At 37.9% G+C, this 19,105-nt stretch overlaps 1 protein-coding gene across 2 annotated transcripts in view; it reads right to left on the bottom strand.

The window, feature by feature from the left end:
- Positions 1 to 4,465: 4,465 nt before the first annotated feature.
- Positions 4,466 to 19,105, bottom strand: part of LOC142094716 (keratin, type I cytoskeletal 14-like) — a 28,333-nt gene continuing 13,693 nt past the window's right edge. Inside the window, exons 2-7 of one of the 2 annotated variants that reach the window (XM_075177136.1) lie at positions 18,909 to 18,991; positions 16,516 to 16,672; positions 16,175 to 16,336; positions 14,634 to 14,759; positions 10,274 to 10,491; positions 4,466 to 4,554 (exon numbers count right to left, since the gene is read on the bottom strand). In XM_075177136.1, the coding sequence (XP_075033237.1) occupies positions 4,539 to 4,554; positions 10,274 to 10,491; positions 14,634 to 14,759; positions 16,175 to 16,336; positions 16,516 to 16,672; positions 18,909 to 18,991 (762 nt within the window). In that variant the 3' untranslated portion in view covers positions 4,466 to 4,538. Of the gene's footprint in view, positions 4,555 to 10,269; positions 10,492 to 14,633; positions 14,760 to 16,174; positions 16,337 to 16,515; positions 16,673 to 18,908; positions 18,992 to 19,105 lie in introns of both variants that reach the window. The other variant, XM_075177137.1, reaches the window with a different exon arrangement.

A 19,105-nucleotide genomic window follows, 5' to 3' on the forward strand; every position in this document is an offset into this window, starting at 1 on the left:
TATGTGGATTAGTAGGAGAAAAGGATCCTTGGACATGCAAGTTTGAAAAACAATAAATTTGTTGGTGACATGGTGTAAGGTGAAAATTCACATATTGGTTGTTGGATAATGGGCAGCAAGCCATCTCTCAATAAAGATACTTTGCTGAATTTTTCTTGCCCACGTTTAGTAGTTGCACAGAAATATTGGACAGTGATTCACAGGTGTCACACAATAGGTGACACTCCATTGGCTATATTTACTAAATTGCAGGTTTGAAAAAATGGAGATGTTGCCTATAGCAACCAATCAGATTCTAGCTGTCATTTTGTAGAATGTATTAAATAAATGATAGCTAGAATTTGATTGGCTGCTATGGGCAACATCTCCACTTTTCAAACCCGTAATTTAGTAAATATACCCCCGTGTCTTGAATATAGTCACTGTCAATCTTGAACTCTAAACCATCCTTCTCAATATCTCTGCTTATCTCCCAACATCTGGCTTCTGTATTATTCAAATGCCCCTTGCTCCCTTCACTAGACATGGTGAGTATCACTCAGGTTGCAGGTAAATGGGCTCTATCACTATGCTCAGATTTACTGGCTTGACATATAGACCTATACACATTTAGCATATTTTTCTGTCTATCCAAATCACAATGTGTACCAATATTTAACAGACTATACATATATTAAACTCTAGGACGCTATCTACACGAGTTTTTATGGTCTCCCAAATTTACATAGGTTTTCTCCCTGGTCCAAAGACATACTGGTCGTTTTAAATGCCCCCTGACTAAATTTCCCCAGGTGTGTCTTTGTGTGCTTGTGCTAGGGAAATTAACTGACTGATGTGACAAACATTTTCTTATTGGACAGCACTGTAGCATATGTTGGCACTATCTATATAAAAGGATTAAAATGTTATCTGAAAAACCAAAAACTGTATTTTCGTTCCCTGCATCCTAAACATCTGCTGTATGCATTTCATACATACATTTCATGCATTTCATTCCTGAACACAATTCTTTGAAGATCATGTTAAATTAGTAGCAGAACTACCATTGATGCAGAAGGTGTAGAAGGTGTGGTGCACCAGGGCCCATGGAGATAATGGGGTACTATCACAAACACCCAGTCTGTCCCAGATACAGCAATCTGAACAGCTGACCGTGATTGGCGTCAACTTAGTCACTTAGCAATGAATACACCTTTTCTGCTACCACAAAGGATTTATTATGGTGTCCTTACGTTCACCAAAACCTTATTAATGTTTCACACTTAAATCACATACACATGTAGCATGAGCCTCCCTGGGCTTCGTAAGTTCACAAATAATCATGGAGGAACACACTAAATTAAATGTATTTAATCTGAAAAATGTTTCCAAGGTTTAGTGACAAAAAAGTTAATAACAAGACACATAATAAGTTGCACAAATAAGTTTCAGAAATAAAATAGGAACCCACAACCCACAAAGGGTTGCTCATGAACATTTGTCTGAGGTGATTTCCCCCCAAAAAAATATTAAAATAATCTCCCAATAAAATGAGGTCATGCATCCAGCAGACAAATAGTTGAATTGTGCATATTGATATACACTGCATTTTTGCACTTTCATAAACCATCCTTACTGACCTACATTACTGTTTTTAGTAGAATCATTGCATGGAATTTTTTTGTATCTGTTTTACGATTAAGAATTCTTAAATGATCCTTGGGTGTAGTAGGGCTGTATAGTAACTATTTATGTTAAGTGGAAGAAAATTCAAGATATTTCACTTTTCATTTACTGTGGTAGAAAGCTCTTGGCATTTAGACTATGAGCCATGAGGCGATCCTCAGAACTTGATATGCCTTACTCAAATTCCAATATGTTGTTATATTGTTTGAAAAAACTATTCATGACCCTTAAGAGTACTGGTGGCCTAGTCTTGACAGCTTTAAGGATTAGGAAAGGTATACATAATCTTTCTATAGGACTACAAAGGTGTACTGGGGATGACTGTTCTCATTTAGCACTAAGAAAAACGCACACAAATATGTTTAAGTGTTTTTCCGTTGGCCTCTGCTCAGTGAATTTGCATTAACTTTAAAAAACAAATATTGAGAGCACAGTGGCTCAGTGGTTAGCACTTCTGCGCAGCACTGGGGTCATTATATCGATTTCCAACCATGGCCTTAACTGTGTGGAGTTTGCATGTTCTCCCCGTGTTTGTGTGTGTTTCCTCTGGGTGCTCCGGTTCCCTCCCACACTCCAAAAACATACTAGTAGGTTAATTGGCTGCTATTAAATTGACCTTTCTCTCTCGGTCTGTGTGTGTGTGTGTGTATGTTAGGGGATTTAGATTGTAATCTCCAATGGGGCAGGGACTGATGTGAATGAGTTCTCTGTACATCGCTGCGGAATTAGTGGCACTATATAAATAAATAGATGATGATCATGATGATGATCCTTCCCCCAGTGTTTAACAACTAAAAGATCTGTCTATCTATGATGCAGAACATTACTGTATATGCATATAACAACAGTCCCCGGCGCTAGTGTAAAATAGTAATGCAGAGACAGAGATGTAAAGGATAAATGAGTAAATTTATAAAAACAAACACATGTATAAGCAATGATATTTGCAAAAGCTAAATAAAATTGAGGTCTGCAGACACATTAAAAAATACAAAAAATTATATGCATATAAAAGACACAAAAATAAAAGAAAAAATGTGTATATAAAAAAGAAAATTGTAGGGTCTGTAAGTGAGTGTAACCACTTAATAGTATATACTATAGTCCTCCTGATAGAGGAAATAGCATGCTTCACCATACAAATGCTCTAATAGTCCACTGTTCAATTGTCAGAGAAACTGTCCCTGGTAGCGCTGAAATGAATGTACACAACATTCGTTTCAGCGCTACCAGGGACAGTTTCTCTGTCCTTACCGATATGAGTGATTCTTACCTTTTGCTCTTATATTAATCCTTATTTTTGCTTGGACATATTGCATTTTTATAAAAATATAACTTTCTGCTTTACATTGTTCTTATACACACAGCAGCAAAAAGTCATACAGTTATCCCTGGTATGCATTATCCCTCAATTTCTACAAGCTAGTTAGCAGGTTAATCTTTGATTGGTCACAGGATAAGAAGAAATCACAAACTACACTTAAATTTAAGTTACAATGGCGTGCAATTCATCGGGCAGTTTGAGTGATTTAAGCCAAGGAGTCTGATTTTGAGTTGGTAGCAAAAACTTACCATGGGGCACTAACTTATTAGACTTGGCCACAGTTAGTGTGTCTATTGTGGGTCTGGAAGGCCTGCTGTAAAGGTACCTATTGATGATGATGACAAGAAAGATGAAATAAATAAACTTGTGGTGCCTCTTCTTAAATAAGTAACCAGCACCAATGCTGAGGCCTGGGTTAGTTACCGTTAAAGCCAGAGGCAGAACTGTGGGCCCTGCTGCATGGAAACGGGGAGGAGGGAACTGGGGCCCACAGTTTGCTAGTTCCCTGTGCAGCGGGCCCCATTATCTCCATGGTCCCTGGTGCACTGCACTAGCCGCATCAATGGTAGTTCCACCACTGCAGATGGCAATGAGCATGTGGTGGCCCTGCAAAAGCGCTAGAATCAGGCTATGCCTCAGTCCGGTAAGGAAAGATCTGTAATCCTTAGAGCAGACTGGCCCGCACAATATACATTTTTGTGGCTGTAGCTTTATGCCTACATTTGACCAGCAAAATTTCAGTCAGCTGTAAATGACACTCAGAGTGTCCTAAAAATGGCTGTGAGTTTAGAGCACAATAAGCCACCATATATGGCTGAGAATGATTAAAACCTGGCCAGATGTTAATAATTTCATGATGAGAATGCATTATTATTATTATTATTTATTTATTTATTTATAAAATGCCAAAGATTTTGTAGCGCTGGATACAGAAGCAACAAATAGATGAGGTAATACATTTAAGCAGCACAGATGAGTGTGAGTAATGCTATGGGGACTCACACAGAGTGCAGCAAAAGACATGACAGGATGTTTGAAGGATTCAGACAGTAGACAGACATGGGATAATATGTAAAGAGGACCCTGTCCGCGAGAGCTTACATTCTAGAGGGATCATTGATCATTTTGTGTGTACAGTGATTGCCTGTCCATTCTAATTGGATACTGTGAGATCTAGATGTTCAGCCGGAGATAGGAATGTTGTTGACCACAGGTCTACATTTACTGAAGTTAAATATAATTGTTTTTATTATAATAACATTGCATATATCCTGTAAAAAAACTTTGATAGTTTCATTTGTCAATATTTATTATTAATTCTATGTCTAAGTAGAAAGCGGAGACTGTAGTTTAACAGAACATAGGAAAGGACTTGTTGACTGGGCCAAGTGTTTCTTTTCTGTTGTTACAGTGTTTCTGTTGTTTCATAAACATTTTACAATATATATGAATGCGATAGCAAAACAATAGACTAGCAATGTTGTATAGCTTTATTTACACATGCTTGACAGTTTTTGTGTATCTTCCATTAACCTTTTTCAGTGTGTCTTCATTTGGACATTGAGCTGCAAAATAAAGAGGTTGATGTTTACAGTGAGTACATATCCAGGACCAGTCAGGGCAGTGTCATTCACACCTGTTCCTAATCCTGCTTTACAGCAAGGATGACATCATGATATACTTAGTCCATGCACATTAATCCCTTTGTCCTTACAGAACTAATTTCATGGCCATTAAAATATGCTTTGAGACTTGAAAGACAGAAATGACAACCTGATCATCTAATCTGCTTATTGTATAATATCTTTTAATGCCTATTTTACATCCTTTGAACTATATGTCAATTTTATATGGTATTAAATATGTAGAATTGCTGTATATGTACATGTTAATATCCTAATATGTAGTCTTTATGATATAACAAGTAGTGAAGATGGTGTCTGTGTTTCCATAGATTGTAAGCTTATGAGCAGGGCATTCTTACCTCTCTGTCTGCCTGTATCACCCAGTATTGTTTTGTTGTTACTGTGTTTGCTCCCAATTGTAAAGCTCTAAAGAATTTGCAGGTGCTATATAAATAAATGATGATGATGTTCCCCTTACTCTAATTGTCCTTAACTAGTTTTTACCTCTCACTTACTTTAATACTCTTTTTCTATTCTGCACTTTTTTTTACCAGACCTATCTCTTCCTTCCACTTCTGCATCTTGTTTTCTGCTCTATCTTTCTTTAGTCTAAGCCTAATACTTTAATTCTAACCATATTCTAACCTTAAGCATACTCTGATAACTATCCAATTGTAACCATAATCTGTCTGTTCTGTAACCTTACTTATGTGCCAACCAATCTGTAAGTCTATCCATACTCTACTATACTACAACTGAACTCTAAACTTATCCATACTTTGACACCACTCTGAAGGTGCTCACTTGAGTAGATGTTGCTGCTCAACCCAAAATTTGAGAGATAATCGCTTTATTTGACCACATATGTGAGCTGATTAGTTGGACAAGATCCACGCTTTTTACTCTCAGACCAAGTGACAGCTCTATTGCAGCTTAACTGTAGCCCATCCACGGGCACAGTTTATCCAAATTATGGGCAGGAGACAGTGACTATGCAGACCTATAGTTTTCTATGGGCCTGCTGGTGCAGTAAGGGGGAGTCCCAAAATGTAGCTGCATCGGTGGTCGAAATTCCTGTTGGTGACATTGTTGGTAGTGTAGCTGGAAAATGAACTCACATGCAGACTGGTAGTGGTCACCTTTCAAATTTTCTACTCTCAATGCTCAATAGAGGTCCTTTTAATTTGGATATGATCATTAACCCCAAGTTAAAACAGATGAAATGCATAGAAATTACATTAAATAAACACTTGGTGCACAAACCTTTTCATACTCCTGTAAGTTTCCACAACTGCCAAATGCAGAAAGACCTGACGGAGTCAGTGAAAATGAATGCAGATCACATAACAGAGATGTAAGCCAGCAGATAAATGAGGAACCAGTGAGTATTAAGTTAAACTTCTCCAGCTACTCTCAGATGCAGAGGATGCCCACTGGAACACTAGGCAGACTGGAAGCCATTATTAAAAAGCGCGATCAGCCACAGACTCTAAACCCATTAGCCTCTGAACTCCGTAAGACAAATTAAAGTTTCACTCTTATTTTAGTAACATCTAAGAGGTTTGGACTGTGATACATAACCAGATCGAAGTATAAAAATGCTAGTGATTATGTTTGGAAGTATATGATTATCTGTCCCTTTAGACTTATTACAATTTAAGATGATTTACACAATTTATTGTACTATTTTTATAGTGTGTTTATTATGAGGTTTTTTTCTTGCATATGCTAACTCAGAGTTTTTATTCGCTTGAAGTCTTAAAGCAGCCAGATTGTTTGAAATCCTGCATTTGATTCATGCAAGAGCTAATGTTTAAGTGGGTGCTTGCCAGGGGCTAGCCAATCACAAGAGGATGGGGAGACAGTCTGGGACACCAAGAGGTTGTATAAACTAAAGCCCATATGGGTCCTTTCTCTTATCTGTTCACAGACGGGGAGCGCTACTTGTAGTGGGTTGCCGTGGTGTTGTATCTGTACTGTGGTCCATAGGGGATAGGTATGGTGGTGGGAGCATGGTCAGTAGATCTGGTTCATTACTTGTTTGCAGAGCTAGATATAACAGGAGTGATACTGTGAGTTTAAAATAGTTTGTTATCAGGGTTCAGGTGTGTGTCCTGAACAGGCTGTTGAGGCAGGCACCCTCCATTTGCTCAAGGTGACCCTTCCCTTTTGCTAATTCATGCCCCGACCCCCCACCAGGTGTCCCATGGCACTCTTTGCTTTTCTCATTCCTGTCCACTCCCTCCTCCACAGCCCACACTATCTCACCCTCCCTGGTTGCTCCTTTCCAGCCCATCTCCTCACAAATCCCTTTGCCTGCTCCCATCCCCACGTGGTTTTGTCCACCCCGCATCCTCTGTTCCAGCCCCGTCTTTCACCTCCCCTGCCATGAATATTTGCCCCTCCCAGTCCACAAGCATGCCCAGGTGGTCCTTTCACACCCTCCTACGGTGCCCTAGTTGTCCCCATCATCACTGTGAGCTTTCCCTCCACCCAGAAGGCCTTGCCCACATGTGATCACTCTACATGTTTCTTGTTGCTACACCATGAGCCTTTATTCATTCATTGGCAGCTGAACCCCTTTATCCTGCTCCTGTTTCCGTTTCCCAGACTGCCCCGTGTTTGCCCCGACCTGGCTTTTACCATGGGCTTGTCCCCCTGGCCAGAATCTCGAGGGTTAGGCCATCCCAGCCTCCACTGGTCAATAAGCAAAGGGCACGCAGTTTGAAGAGCAAGCTTCATCCTTCTTCTGTTGCAGGGTCACATGCATAGGCTTCCCAGATTGCAGGTCAGCGGAATCGTGGATCTAGCTCGGCAACCTCATGAGCATTGAGGTTGGATCATGGTGTAGGATCAGAAAACCTTGCGGTGAGCATTAGGTGAGTTAAGGAGAGAGCGAATGCTTTCAGGGTAGGAGAGTTACACCTCCTCGGATAGTGAGGGTTCTATGGGGGTTAGGGGTAAGAATGACAAACTTATTTGACTTCTTAAAATGAAGTTTGGTAGTAAGCATAGCAAATAGGGGAATAAGGATGAGCATAAGAAGTTGCTGGGGAGGAAGAGGTGTATCAACACAGCGGTGCTCAGGGATATTAGGAAAAGGATTAAGGATAGAATACATAAAGGAAGATTTGTTGACATGTTCACCATTATAGGAAAAGCTAAAGAAAATTTGCATGAGGCAAACAGTTGAATGGAATGGTGGCCTGTTACTTAAGGACCAGGCCTGGGGAGCACATGAACATCACCAAATATATATAAATGTTTATGATTCAGGGCATGTACATGAAGTCCAAAGGGTCAATGTAGAGGTTGCATGGTAAGACCTTTCCTAAAAAGCAAGATGGGGTGAATGTCATTGCTTTTGACAGCAAGAACATGGAGGGATGGCTGGATGAAGTCCAGAAGTTTAAACTTTTTGGGTCAGGACAAATGCGGCCTAGCATGCTCTATATCTCCGGAGGAAAACACTTTCCCTTTAACATTGACCAGTTTGACAAAGCATCAGCCTACAGATTCAGGCATGCTGGTGCTGGTTGAGGAGGGGATCAACCTAGGAAGGAATGCAGAAGTACAGAGCAGGCTCCAGCTGAATGTGCAGTGTCCTATGGTCACCCTCGGTGAAGCTTGTTCACCCATCGTGCTTGGAGAAGTTGGCAAGTGGTTGGGGTATTACCTCAAAATATATGAGGCACAATTTTTATACCTCAAAATATAGTCAGCTCAAGAAATGCCGATGTTGTGAAAGAGAAAATCTTAGTTGAAATTCAGTTGGGGTGCATGTGTGGCCCTTTTCCGACACCCCTTCTAAAGTTTGATATTGTCCTGCATGGAGGTCGTGCCCAAGAAAGAGCCAGGTAAGGTTTAATTCAGCACCAGCCAGCGGGTCGATCAGTTAAAGATGTTATTAGTGCCCAAGATTGCCGGGTATAGTAGCAATCATTTTAGAAGACTTTGGAGATTGTTAGAAGTATCCACCTTTTCCTGTTGCATTCTGAATCATTTAATTTTATGGGCTTTAATCAACAGGATGGGTTCTACATTGATAAATGTTTGTGCCTACGTTGTGCCATGTCATGAGCATATTTTGAACGATTTAGCTCCTTTCTGCATTGGTGTATTGAGGTGGGTGCAGGTGATTTTTTTTGGAGACTTGTGGTCATATCTTGTTCGCAACACAGGCTTTGTTTAGAGTGCTCAGGATGCCCTGAAAGTCTGATGAATAAAAATTCCTACTTTATAGAAACTGATTCCAAAGAGTGGAGTTGCAATCAAGGTTCTCAATTTAGAAAGGTCTTTAGGACACATTTGAGGGTTCCAGTAAGGCAAACTGAAAAAGTCCAATCATTCTTGGGCTTGCTTCAATAAAATAAGAATAAAAATAAAAAATAAAATGAGCCAATATATGCATTCAGCCCTTCACTGTTGTGAACCAACCAGGGTTCGGTCAATGAGACACAGTCTGCTTACCACTCCATGGTTGGCAGCACTTTCTGAACAGTCCTAGCTGGCAGAGCAATTGCAGTAGGCTGTGTCTCCAAATTGTTCCAGACTTGTAACGATTTCACGGAACTGCCTGCTAAAATTACCCTTAAATGTAGAACTATTAACCAGTTCTGGGAAGCCAACACGGCTCATCAGGTAGATTAATAGCTAATGCTGTTGCTGCCCATACCAGTACTGGTACACCAGTTGTCTGACCATTTCAAACTAATAGAAACACCAAAAAATATCCTAAACTATCACTGTCAAGCACCATCCCTAGCTTTAACTCACTACCTGCTTCTCCAATAGAAATTGTAAGATGGCTGTCAGGAAGTCAGGGTTAATGGGATCCAGTGAAAGAGTGGAAATAGAAAAATATGAATTTCATTGTAATTTACACATTTTGAGACACAGTTTAGGAAAAGTATGGTTAAGAGAAATTTGTGGGATTCATACATCTCCACTTTAGCTTTATGAGTACTATAGCCTCATTCTTTTGTAACCCTAAATATTCTATTACTTTCTTCTCTAACCCCACTAACCAAAATGCTGCTTAAACTGTATATCATCTCAAATTTTAATGCTTTTTTACTACTTACTACTTTACTACTTACTACTTACTCTACTACTTATCTAATTATACTTGAGCCCTGCTCTAGCTATAATGCCACCCTACCGCATATATAGTGCCTGATCACTGTAAGCCCTGGGCAGTTTGCTGTACATGTCTGCACAGATTAAAAGTTTAATACTTATATTAATCTTTCTAGTTGTCATTGAATTTTTAGCTCAGTATGCTCTTATTGTGACTATTATAGATCCACATATAATCAGGAACAGACTGGAAAATTTTAGCCCGGAGTGAGACTTGGCTCAGCAGACTGTTAGGAATATTATAAAGGAAAAAAATGCAGCCCAGTCACCCAGCTCCATATAGTCCACCAAGGGACTTTCCCTGGGGACAGATTCATCCCTGCGCAACAGATGATACCGCCCCTGCATATAATAAAAGCCATGCTAGACTCATTGGTTTTATGTTGGCAGATGAGATGTAAAGCTACTACATTCCCTTTGCACATACCATAGTGATACTAAATTTTTCCCCATTATTACTGCATAGAGACAGATCAATCATCTCAGGAAGGTTACTGATATATATTAAGACATTACCTACTTAGCTTCTCCATCCAAGAGACTACGGTAAGTTGCGATCTCAGCCTCCAGCCAGGTCTTTAAGCTCAGGAGAACACTAAATTCAGAGATCTGATGACTCACATCCTGTCGTGTTTGATGAAGCAGCTTCTCTAGGTTAGTAATATTTTCTTGCACATCTGCCAGTTGCATGGCGTATTGTGTGTTTACATTCTCCAAAGTGACATCTGCTGCATTTTTCTGCCAATATAGCAATGGACTGTCAGTTTATAGTGGAAGGAGCAGTAGATGCATATAGAAATATGATTGGAAAGTTTGGAATGAGCAATGATATACTGTACAAGTATCACAAGGGTATACAATATTATAACATTGCAAATTAATTAAGACAGCAATTCTGTTCTTGGTCAGAGTTACTAACCATAGACAATGGGGAACAGCTTTAAATATGATAAAAATGAAACAAAGGTTGGGTGTGCACAGTTAGAACATAAATAATCTGATAATTCAAGATAATTATCTGCATTAGTAAAAACCATGATATGGTTGACTAGGATGAATGTCAGGAACACGCTCTCAGCGTCCCTGACTGAGTATTTTACCATATGGGGTTACACCTGATTCCAGCATTCAATCGTTCACTCACCTATCACACAAGTTATAGATTTGCTGAATCACCCCCAAACAGTGCTCTCGCACCCATACACACCTATGATCTGCTACCACCTATTGAATTAGGGCAATGTCGCCCCAATATGCTGGCACACACAAGCACAAACTTTGCTCATTATTACACACAGGTTAGCAATGCACACACCAGCAATTAAAGGGTTAACACATCGAAACTCTGTTACACAAATGTACACACTGGCACACTAGTTTTGTTAGTAAAAATGGATTGACAATTCACACACCACCATTCAAGGGTTAACATAGTCAAGCGATACTCTTCATAACAGGCTAATGGATTTGTAAGAGTATCAAGGACAACACTTATTAAATTTTAGATTTAATATAGAAAGGTACGGGGCATTTGGATATAAATAAAAAACAACAGATAATAAATAACATACAAAAAACAAATGCAATGCAGTTGTAAACACAAATGGGATTACATTTCAGAGAATAAAATTTATGTATCATAATCTGTATGCTGGGAACAAGGGAGAATGAAATGGATAGTCCTTTAAATTGGGAAACCAAGAGCTGATGAGCTGCTTTCTCCAACACATGGTATTTAAGCAGGTTTAACTGTGAGGGCATTCAGAGGGGCAGTGTATATGCTAATGTGGAGGAGGAAATGTCCCATGGGTGTCAATTGTCCAAAAATAGTCCACAAGTTTTGACCTTCCATATCTTTTCTTGGAATATTCCAGAGACATAATTCCTCCTTCAATAAACTAGTCATAAAATACCACACATTTACATATCAAATATGGTAGTTTTCTTGTTCAGTTGTTATCTATACTTCTCAACCCTTGTACAGTTTTTGCCTCTAAGTACAGAGTGGCACATTGATTTAACAAAATATGAAATATAAAGTCATCTTCTTTGAAGTTAATATTTCTTATATACATACATAGGTAGCCTTTATCTTTTGCTTTCGCCTAAAAGGTTCTTACATTCTGGGCTACTTTGCCTTTATAATGTCTTAATTAGAAAGCCTACTCTAAGTAGGAAAGAGCATGCATGATCAAAGGTAATGCATGGCTGTGGTCTGCATATGTTAAGTGAGTTTTCTGAAAGAAGGTCTGGTTTTAAACTGATTACTTGGGCTGCCTGACCAAATATTTTCAAACATTTTTTTTGGACGGGAAATCAGATACATTCTTATTTATCAGTTTATTATTTTATTTGGGCACTCATCCTGACAATGAGCAGTTGGAGTATTGTATTTGTTAACAGGGACTTATAGAAACAAATCTACAAAAATGAAAATGAAAGAAATCTGAAGCAGGAAAACGTGATTTGTTTTTCTTTAATATTTAGAATTGAACTAAATCTAAAAGTGAAATCATTTATCTTTCGACATGTATGTGGCATCTGTACATAGATTGAAAAATGTGTGACCCCTTCCACTGATTAAAAACTACCCTGCAATTGAATGACCCATTTTTATTACTGCAAATAAGTGTGCTGAATTAATTGATGAGAAGGGTGTTTTATTTTTAAACAAATGAATTAATTCAGCTGTAGAAACTGAAATAGTAAATTAAGTGGGAAATTCTGAGAGTATATTGCGCAAGGTGGCAGGTTTCATGTTGGGGGAATGTAAAGAGATAACTTTTATCAGTTTTTATCAACCTCATCTGATTTGAAGCTGTAATGATAAGTCTTTCTCAAAGTGGTTGGTGCTGTTCCTTAATGACTACATTCCCTTGCTGGAATGTTCAAAAAGGGATCTATCTGTGTCCGTTTCGGTGTGTGTGTTCAGTGAAAATGTTCAAATGATAAAGCATACAGTTCTTTGCTAAATTACAGACTACTGTATATTGTGTTTAAATCCTAATATATAGCCCCTTGTGCCCTGCTCTCAGAACTACCCCAGATCATAAACATTATTATGTAGTAATCACTGTCTTCAAAGCTATGCTGTTTCCAAGAAGGAGAACTGCTATGAGAGCAGAGTCATGAGGACGGACCAGAAGAAAAATGAGCTGCACATGAGCATTAAGTCTTTGCCCATTGGTTTAGTCAAATGTAGCTCTGATTGGTTGGTTCAGTGCAATGTACCCCCTCTCCCAGAATGTCCACCCTGCTCAAACAGACACTTGATTTATATTATTGTATTTCAAGTGCTTATCTGAATTATGGTATGTGTGGAGACTGCATTATCTTGAAATTTTGGATGAATCATCATTACCACATACAGTTGTAAGAGCCCTTGTAAGAGCTACTTGTGGACATTAAACAACACTTTTAATACAAGACCCTGCATGTTGCCAATCATCTGCTGTACTACTGTGACCCACAGAAAAGAGCTAACACTCTAATCCATTATCCAGCTATCCTATGTTGACCTCTGCACCCTGAGTCAATACTCTACATGCTACCCTACAGTTCTGATCCAAAGTAATCGGTTTTGGAAGAACCAGCCACAGTCATAAGCAAAAAGTTCAGTACTAGGTATACATTCAGGGGCGCACGTAGTTTAAGATAAACGTACAGATAAACACACAGGATATCTGCAAGAGCTGCTAGCATCTGTAGGTAGTCCAATCCTACTATAAGCCAACACAAAACATATAAAAGATTCCAGCGCTAATATGTGTGAATTAAAATAAAACTACATATAGTTGAAATATGAATGAGTCAATATGTCTCTTTTATTATAATGAATAGGCGTGTGTGTGTATAATTGAATATTTGATTATAATGAAAGTACAGATAAACTATGGGCTGGATATATAAATCAGTATTAATTGATCAATAATGGGTATATAAATTAATTTAATCACAATAATCCAACAATATAACAACCATGTTAGAACACAATAAAAACAATATGCAGAAAAAAATAGGGCTGATTGTCAATACTCATAAATATGTTCAAAATTACTCTCAGTACAAAAGGAAGGTCCAAGGCAGAACTCAAAATCAAATATAAAGCAAACGGCGTGGAAATTCTCTGTCCAGTGGTGAGTTGAGAAATAAGAGGATGGCGACAATGAACAAGTGTTTTGCAAGGATGCAGCTGATGGCATGTTCAGTGGGATGCTTATTATCAAGATGTGGTACAATATGATGTGCCAGTCTAACAGTCAGAACATTAGGGGGTATATTTACTAAACTGTGGGTTTGAAAAAGTGGAGATGTTGCCTATAGCAACCAATCGGATTCTAGCTGTCATTTTGTAGAAAGTACTAAATAAATGAAAGCTAGAATCTGATTGGTTTCTATAGGCAACATATTAATTTATTCATCACCCAAATTTGGTCTGTTTGAGTTCAAGATCATGCTATTTGGGGTGAAGAACGTGCCTACCACCTTCCAGGTCAATGTGATAAAAATCTTCATACACACAGAAGTGACATATGCAAGAAGACAACAATCCTTATACCCATTTACACTCAAGATTAATTTAAAACATGGAGGTAAAGGTAATGAAGGTAAAATAAACAGTTATTAGTAGAAAAACATACAATTTAAAATTAATTAAAGGGGTATTTCTAAAGTAGAAGCAGGTTGGAATTTGCAATGATGTTTTTACTGTTTTCACCATATATATATTTTCTGGAGCATCTTGCAAAAGCTGCAAATGAAAGCATCCATTTTACTGTTATGTTTCCAAATACCTAGAAATGGGTATGCACTTTGAAATGCACTTGGCAGAGAATTAGGCATACTTGTGTAAATATAAAAGTGAGGATATCAGTACTGACCTTGCTCAGTTCAGTCTGAGAATCTATCTCCAGCCGTTGCACTTTTTGCCTGAATTCCGTTATTTCCCTCCTGTTCTTTTCTAATTCACTGGTGTTATTATGTGTCTCCATATTCCACTCTTCCACCTGCAATGGAAACAGTTTTACATTTGTGTGCTGAAAATTGTATAATATGGATTTTGGGGTTATACCATGAATGAGAATGGTTTAAGGGGAAATAAAAGAATGTATGTTTCCTGATGAAATTGTTGCAGAAATCTTTGTTGATCTACCAAATTCATTTACTACATGTAACCTGTCCTAATAAGAATACTTATTTATGTTATCAGTGAAACTGAAATTATTTAAATAATGTTAACACTAATATCAAAACACAGTGTTGACATTAGAAATGAGTGTGCATGAGGAATGTGTTGAGATAAAGGTGGGAATTCAAATAGCCATGATGTTCCCCAGAACATCACAGCCGTAGGATTTTTACAGAAATCTCTGCTGATTTTTAGAGGTGTGAGGAAATGAGCAGAGATTTTACCATAGCAACGGTAAAAGTTGTGCAGCTAATTGAATTGAGGAGAATTTAGCAATAAAGTATATATTTATATCTCAAGTATTTATCTTAAGTGTAGGATAGATTCAGATGGAGGCACCAACTGCTCAATTAAACCAAATAAAGGGGGTTACATATAGCATAAAAAAATTGGGATGATATAAAGAAACCAATACATACATTGCAGTATCTCTAGACCAGTGGGAAGTGGCAGTAGTAGAAGCATGATCTCCAGAGGAGTTTTATAATACAATATATGAGATATGCTATAAATGGTGGAACTTTCGCCTACTCTCTTCTACATGTTTTACAACAATTCCAACCATGGGAGCATTCATGTTCATTTATTCATACTTGGTAAGTGATAATGGAAGTAGTCATGATGATACCAAGGTATGAAAACCATTCATTCATTAGATGGGGTCATATAGATCACTGTAACATTTAAAATCTAAATTACAGATTAATGTAAATGTATTGTGGTTAAACCAAAGTGTTCATCTATATATGCAGAATACATATGAGATCTTTTATCTGGAATACTTGGGATTTGGGGTTTTTGGATAAGAGTTTTCTGGAATTAAACCTTAACTTAAGTATACTAAATTATATTTACACTGACACTTGTCTTACTCCAAAATAACAGTTGCAGTCTCCTCCTGGGTAAATTGCCTATTGGTGCTCCTCACAGTGACAATAAGAGGAGAATGGTGATCATATCTGTGTATGACGTTATTATAACAGAGTGGCAATTATTTCGTTTTTTCTTTCTTGATTTCAAAACTTCATAATAATAGGTTTCCAAATAAGGGATCCTTTACTTGTACATTATATAAATCTGCTGCTTTGAAGGTCGTTTACCACAGGCAAATGAATGTAGCCCCAAAGTAGGAATTAGGCACAGTGCATATGTTCATGTACACAGTCTTAATGCATATGAAGGCCATGCCCTTAAGCTTGCCTAGTCTGCACGATAAATATAAGACAGTCTCACCTTTTTCTCAAACAAAACTTTGGCTTCCAAACGATGTTTTTCCACCAGCTGCTCATACTGTGTTCTCATCTCTTCCATGACTTTGCCAAGATCTGCAGAGGGAGCAACTTCCATCTCCACAACTATGGAACCATTTGATAGTTTATGTAGTTCATCTATCTCCTGGCCCAAAGATGAAAAAGTAAATAAATAAGTTTAGCATCAGTATTCTAGTCACCAGCATATAGCTCTTAATGATGTATTGCTAGTTAGACAACAAACATCTCATTGGTTGGTATGGGATACTGAGCATTTACACTTTTCCACTTTTTTAGTAGAACCCCTGTGGTATCTACACTTACCTCACTGTGATTCCTCTTGATATAAATTAATTCCTCCTGGAGGTTCTCTATCTGAACCTCTAGCTCTGCCTTCACGATGGTGTATTGATCAATGACCTTTCGTAGATCAAATATATCTTTTTCTATTGAGACTCTGGCTGCTTGCTCATTCTCAAACCTAGAGAAGAAGTTGGGAAGAATAATTTAAATTAAAGCGCGTCTACCATCAGTGTTGTCTTCACCATATAATTTTATTGAGGTTTATTTATGACAGACATATTCCGAAGAGAGGAAAAGCTTGTTTTGTGTGTTTTTGACACTATTGTGCATTAGCATACAGAAGGGGCATTCATTGACTCAAAAATGTTTGCTTTCTGGACATGCATGCATTTTGGACAGAAAATGTGTGGATTATAGGTGTAACAAAAGAATAGGGTGGATATTCTGAGTCTGATATTTAAGCAGTGCTAGAGCTGTTTTAGAAATGTATCAAGGTCGAAAACACATATTAATAGACAGTGAATGCGTAGGACCAAAATGAGTCTGCTCACTGAACATCACATTGAAATCATAGCAGATAGAAGCACATGAAAACAAGTGTGACATAAGAGCTGGGAAACTGATTAAAGGCAGATATGTATCTCACAAGCTTCTGCCTTGTACGTTTTAAACCCCAGGGAGAATGAAATGTTTGGGAAAACTTTCTCAAAGTTTGTTTTAAGCATTTGGAAAAGCTGGTAATGGTCCCTGGGGTATAAATGGAGAGAGAGGGGTAGGCTCCATTTATAAGGCCCATTTCGAATTTTTGAACCTGCAAGCAAGTTGCAGCTCAATCAGGCAGCTCAAACAGTCTCTCACAATCTCGGGAATAGTTGGATTCTACTGAGAGGCACTTCAATTTATGGCCAGTAAGTGCTGCTGTTTTTTATGTGTGTCTGGAACACTAGGTCCTTCACTTCAGAGATGGCGATTTAGTGTATTAGTTAGATGCCTGACAGGCTAGGACTTTTGTTTATGTTTTGTTTGCTTTGAACATGGTGAATAAAACTAGCTGCGACTAGTTGAACCAAAATCAATTGACTGGTGTGATGTCCTTGGCTGATCTATCTGAAGTAGGGCCGCCTACCTCAGAAGACGGCAACCCAAATACGATCTTATGACACAAGGTAAAAGTTAAAACTATGCTCCTCACCTGCAGAAATTAGACTCATATTATTCTAGGTAACAACAGTCATTTTCCATGGGTAAAACCCACATGGAAAAAAGTATGGTTTAACTATATGTAATGGATCAGGTACCTTTTGTAATCTGATTCTCTATATAGCTGTCATCTGCTGAGTCTTCTATAATTTTCATTTGGTGAGTGACACTTTCTTCTGTTTTGATATAGATGTTTTAATATATATGATACACTAGAACTATTGCAAGTTGAATAGTGTGAACTATTTTCCGTCCTTGATAGAAAATGTTTTAAAAGCAATGCTTGTTATATTACATAGAAACACATAAATTAATAGCAGAAACATACTGATTGATCGCTCTGATCTGCCCATAATGGTATCTTTTTTGTTTTCTTATATGTATTACTTTTGTTATGTGTTTTATTTATTTCAAATGCTTTTTTTTATCTTTAATGTTGTTGTTGATTTTGTTGAGGCAGATGTTAATTTTTTTAGTGACAGGTCTTCATAATGTTCGGTTTTCCTCATGTTGGAATTCTTTAACTGTGTGAGTACCCACCAGATCTGCTGAATTTTATTTTGCCACAAACCCCAACAAAGGGCCTTATGTAAAATTAGATGCAATTTACTTTTACACCGTTAGCATAAATTACTTTCCATACTTTAATCTGTATTCAGAGCCGCATGAATCTTAAGACTCTGAATAGTACGAAAAATGTGTACATTTTAGTAAGACACTTAATTTGTATCCTGTGTTAAAAGCAAATTATATACTTTAAAAGTATAATAGGCAATAAGCCATAAGGCCAAAAAAGAAACCACCCTAAAAAATCCAAGCGAGCCCCAGGGCTGTCATCCTAGGATGGTACTGGAAAAATGGGTTATGAGGGTGGCTTCAAATCATGGGAAATCCACATGGTTATAAATATGTCATAACCGCTAACAGCATATTTCTGGCGGGAGTACTGCAAAGTCAACTATGATTTCAAAATGCCAGTGGTGCCAGTTTAAAACTAACTGTAGCGAGTTGTCAGGTGTTATAACAGGCAGCCTAATTGTAGATTTCATTTGCCACTGGCAACGTTAGTAAACTAATGGTAGCAGGAACCCAGAGTTGTGACCAGCCATAGGGGAACATTGTGGAGTTGGATGGAAAGTGCAGGGTAGAATGGTCTCAGAAGAAATTTAGGAATCAACACAGATAAAGATTAGAGAAGATCATTTATTCCTTACTTTATTTTGAAGTCATTCGTTGCCAACCTGGCATTATCTATCTGAAGTAATATGCTGGCATTTTCCATAGTGGCATTTAGAACCTGGAAAAATATTAAAATGATTGTCATATTAATATGACAAACTATATGATATACTAGAATATAATTGATATAGAGCAAGCCAAGAAATGGTAAACTAGCACAACTTATGCGTTT

The sequence above is a fragment of the Mixophyes fleayi genome, chromosome 6 (assembly GCF_038048845.1).
Source record: "Mixophyes fleayi isolate aMixFle1 chromosome 6, aMixFle1.hap1, whole genome shotgun sequence".
Classification (NCBI taxonomy): Eukaryota; Metazoa; Chordata; class Amphibia; order Anura; family Limnodynastidae; genus Mixophyes; species Mixophyes fleayi.